Source organism: Pteropus alecto, unplaced genomic scaffold (assembly GCF_000325575.1).
Source record: "Pteropus alecto unplaced genomic scaffold, ASM32557v1 scaffold339, whole genome shotgun sequence".
In the NCBI taxonomy this organism is placed as follows: Eukaryota; Metazoa; Chordata; class Mammalia; order Chiroptera; family Pteropodidae; genus Pteropus; species Pteropus alecto.
The window spans coordinates 1,612,746-1,617,031 of NW_006442509.1; the positions used below are offsets into that span (position 1 = coordinate 1,612,746).

General features: G+C 51.2%; 1 protein-coding gene and 1 non-coding gene across 2 annotated transcripts in view; one reads left to right on the forward strand and one right to left on the reverse strand.

Annotated features, from left to right (window-relative positions):
- The window catches only part of DIP2A (disco interacting protein 2 homolog A), a 73,879-nt gene that overhangs the window by 15,409 nt on the left and 54,184 nt on the right, over window positions 1-4,286 (forward strand). Inside the window, exons 7-8 of the mRNA XM_025040318.1 lie at window positions 2,477-2,596; window positions 3,940-4,137. Of these exons, the coding sequence (XP_024896086.1) occupies window positions 2,477-2,596; window positions 3,940-4,137 (318 nt within the window). The remainder of the gene's footprint in view (window positions 1-2,476; window positions 2,597-3,939; window positions 4,138-4,286) is intronic.
- LOC112471664 lies at window positions 3,449-3,581 on the reverse strand. The gene has a single exon (XR_003043368.1).

The window sequence follows — 4,286 nt, forward strand, 5'->3', positions numbered from 1 at the left end:
ATTGGTATTTCATTGACTCTCTAGGTCAATTTGGGGAGAATTGGCATATTACCAATATTACATACTTCAGTCGATAAATATACTATATCTCTCCATTTATTTAGCACTTATAAACAGTTTTTAGCACGGTTTTATAGTTTTCAATGCACGAGTATCGCACATATTTTGTTAAAATCATCCCAAAATACGTTTTATTTTTGATGCTGTTATAAATGGTATTTAAAATTTTTCCAGCTGTTTGTTGCTAGTTTCTGGAAATGCGGTTGGTTTTTCACATTGACCTTACATTAGTTTTAGCAGCATTTTTGGTCGATTTCTTAAGACCATGCTCGTGCACGCGTGTGCCGTGTCTGAGTGTGGTCCCGTCGTGGGTCTGCCTGCGGATCGCGTGTCTCCGGCCCCATTGCGGTGTCTGAGCCCCGGTCGCTCCGGTGGGATGTGGTGAGCGTGGACATAGGCGCCGTGTCCCCAGGTGGGGGAAAGCACCCACACTCTCATTTCTCGTTGTGATGTCCGCTCTGGGTTTTCAGAGATGCTCCTTGTCAGCTCAAGGAAGTTCCCTTTTTTACCTAAATTCCTGAAAATTTTTGTTGTTTTTGTTAAGCGGGTTTTTTGAGCCGTAGAGCTCATCGTCTGGCTTTTCTCAGGGAGCCTGTTAATCCAGCCTGGGCCTGGTGGGCTGTGCGCCCAGCTGTGTGCGTGAGCACAGGGGCTGTCTCGTGGGTGCCGGCTCAGTGCCGTGTGACCATAGTTCTCATATTTAGAAGTTGGTCAGTGTCCTGCCTATCCCAAACAGAAACGAGGTGGGGAGAGGTCAAAGCCCTGAAACTGAAGTCAAGCAGAAATAAGCAAACAGGACTGTGTTTCCAGGAGGCAGCACTCGAGGAGGCGGTGGGGACAGAGCTGGTGTAGGTCGGGAGCCACGAGGACCGCGGTGGCCGCGGTGGCCCACGCGCCCTCAGCCTGGACGAGGCAGGCAGGAAGCTCAGCATACAGCCCTGGACGCCTGTCGGCAGGTTTGTCATTCTGGGCTGTGGGTGAGCAGTTTGGACACTTGTGCATACACAGGGCGTTGAGCAGGGGTGTTGGAGTTGAGAGCAGGGTTCTCCCTGGAAGAGGGGCGTCCAGAGGCCGGGGAGAGCCGTGCAGGTGAGACCAGGCATGGCGTTGCTGGCACGGACTGCGGTTCCCAGCGCGTGAGTGCGTGCCTGCATGGGCCGATCTGCACACAGGCGTGTGGCCGTGCAGGTGCGCGTGTGTCTGTGAGCATGCAGTGTGTGTGCGCCGTGTGCTTTCTTAGCTCTGTCTGTTGAAAGAACAAGGAAACAGCAGTAGCAACGACACATTTGGTGAGCAGATCTGGGTCTTACTCCCTTCCCGCCGAGGACCGCTGGCACGCGCGGAGTCGTGCGACTCCAGGGCAGGTGGAGCCGTAGTGTGACGGAAGCAGCTTACAACAGCACGTAAGGCAGCGCGTAAAACCGAGGGGGAGTGTCACAAGCCCGCTTGTACAGGGTCCTTCTGGCCAAATCTGAGACCGTTTGTGCATTAGATAGTTAAGAATCATAATGATTTATAACCGTCTGAAAAGAGCCATCTGTGAGTCCTTCCTGATGATAGACGAGAGACAGGTAGGTAGGTAGGTAGGTCGATAGGTGTTGGGTAGATACATAAAGAGGTAGACGATAGGCAGCCGGCTGGCTAGCTAGTTAGGTCGCAGACACATAGGGTGCCAGGTGTCGACTGCTTCGTGTGGCTGGAATGCTAAAGTTGGAAAATGACTTTGTGGCCATCGCAATGAAAATCGGTCTGGTGAGAATGACCCACGGCTGTTCAGTGCAGGGAGAGAGCCGGATACGGGTCAGGACACGCAGGGTGCAGTGCGTCTCCCCAGACCTGGCCTGCAGCAGCGACGACGTGACGGAGAAGCCAGACAGCACTCTGGTGACGGGAGTCATGCCTCCTCGGGGGGAGCCAGATGTCCCAGGCATCTGGACGCGATATGCAGGTGGATTCCAGCCAGGAGTACCTGTGCTGAATCACGAGGAAACCTCATAAAACTCAAATGGCAGTATGTTCTACTTAAAAAGAGCTGCACCTTTCCAGAGCGACAGTGTCATGAAACAGCGGTCCCCAACCTTTTTGTCATTATGGGTGGATAGTATCTCTTGATATCTATCATATTAGAAAATAAAACTAAAAATTTTAAAAATATATTTATTAATTCATTTAAAAATAACAGTCACAAATTCATATCCTAACACAAGTGGCATATTTATGACAAAAATGATAAAATGGTGAGAACTTAGGGGGAGGAACGGGCTTGTTTTCTGCTGTTGCCGGTCTGCCTCGGGGCTGGCGTGACGGCCGCATCTGGGATCCGTGTTGGTGCAGCTGGTCACGCGACCTCGTTCGCGTGTCCCGTCCTCCGGGGGTGCGGCGTGTCCTAGCCTCGGCGCCCCTCTTCCCGTGACAGGTGTCCCTGTGAACAGCAGAGTGTCTTCCAAAATCCAGCAGCTCCTGAACACCCTGAAGCGGCCGAAGCGGCCTCCGCTCAAGGAGTTCTTCGTGGACGACGGCGAGGAGCTGCTGGAAGGTGAGCGTCCTCAGCCATGGGCCCACGGGTGTCAGCAGGGTGGCCCCAACCTCTGCAGATGAGGCCGGCATGTGTCCCACAGGAGTTGTCGCCCTGGCCTCCTGACATGCTGGGGCCATGTCCCTGGCCGTGGCCTCTGGCCTCTGGCCTCTGTGCGGCCCGGAGTTCAGCACCGCGCAGGTGGCCATGGGCTGGCCCAGTGTGCACAGGTGGCCGATTTCCTACGTAGTTGGGACCTTTGGCGCCCTCCCCCTCGCTGGACCGCGGTTGGTGCTTTATCGAGAACGTCTAAGGTTTCATTTTACTTACATTACGTAAACTTTTATTTCAACTTCAAATCCAAACTGCTCCTCCCATGATTTTATAGTATTATATTTTCAGCATCGTTTTGACCCCTTTTCAGAATTTTAGTCTTTTATTTATAAATGAGACATATTTAGAAGAAAAGAATGTAGCTTTATTATTAAAAAGAAAATTACCGAGAAATAGAAATATAAATCTGCAGACAAGGAACAGAGGGCAAGCCCAGTGCAGTGTGCAGGTGGTGACTGTTGTCTGAGCCCCAGGGGCCACGGCCACCCTGGTCCCTCGCCTCCTGCACCGCGTTACCCCCGGACCCTACGGGCCAGCGCCGGCGTCCCCTCCACACTTGAGGGTTAGACGCAGCATTTAGGACCCTGTTGTCCCTCTGTGATCAGATAATGCCTTTCAAATTCAGAGTTCAATTGTGTGAATGTTTTTTCGGCAGTTTTTCTTACACTTGTGCAAATTTTGGTTAAATATCCACTGAACGTGTAATAGATTTTGCTTTCTTTTTTTCTTTCAACATGGTGACGGTTGGTTTTTTAATTTTTATTTTACACGTGGACAAATGTCAGTTTTTTACTTGGCAAAAGGCAAACAGAAAGCTACTGTGTTTCTGTAGGACAGTCACAAAGAGTTTCTTCACCTTAAGTAAGAGAAACTGAATAAACATAAATGTCCACAGTGGTGGTTTTTTCAAGCGCACAAACTGACGTGATTTACTCACTTTCATCCTTTGTAAGCGGGGACTAGTGCCTGCTGCTCAGGCGTCCTCAGGGTTGACCACACCGAAGGCCTGGCCACCACTGCCGCTACCCTGGGGTTTGAAAAAAAAGTCACCAGGGTCTGTCATTATTCGTGACTGAATCTCCATCTGTCCTTTGCTCAGTTGGTCTATGACTGCTATAATGATAATGGAATCAAAACATTACTGTAACCTTTTTTTAGATGGTATTAAAAAAAAACAGAATTATAAAAGATGCCACAGCATGGGCAGGATACTATGCAGTGCTGATGTCAAGTTTCGGTTTTGATTCTAGTTCAGCAACCAGATCCAAATCAGCCAAAGCCGGAGGGGAGCCAGACGGTGGTGCTGGCAGGGGAACCTCTGACCGTGGGGACATCCTGGCCGCCATCACTGCTGGCCGCCTTGCAGCGCTGGGGCACGACGCAGCCCAAAGCCCCCTGTCTCACCGCCCTGGACACAGCTGGGAAGGCCATCTACACCCTCACCTATGGCAAGTGTCACCAGAAGGCAGTTGGGTGCTGGTTTCGCTGTGAAATACTACACGCGTCATACAACACAGACATGCAGCCCGAGGAACACAGTAGAACCGGTCCCCGAGAATCCCACACAACCATTGCGTAGAGCATCGCCTCACCCCAG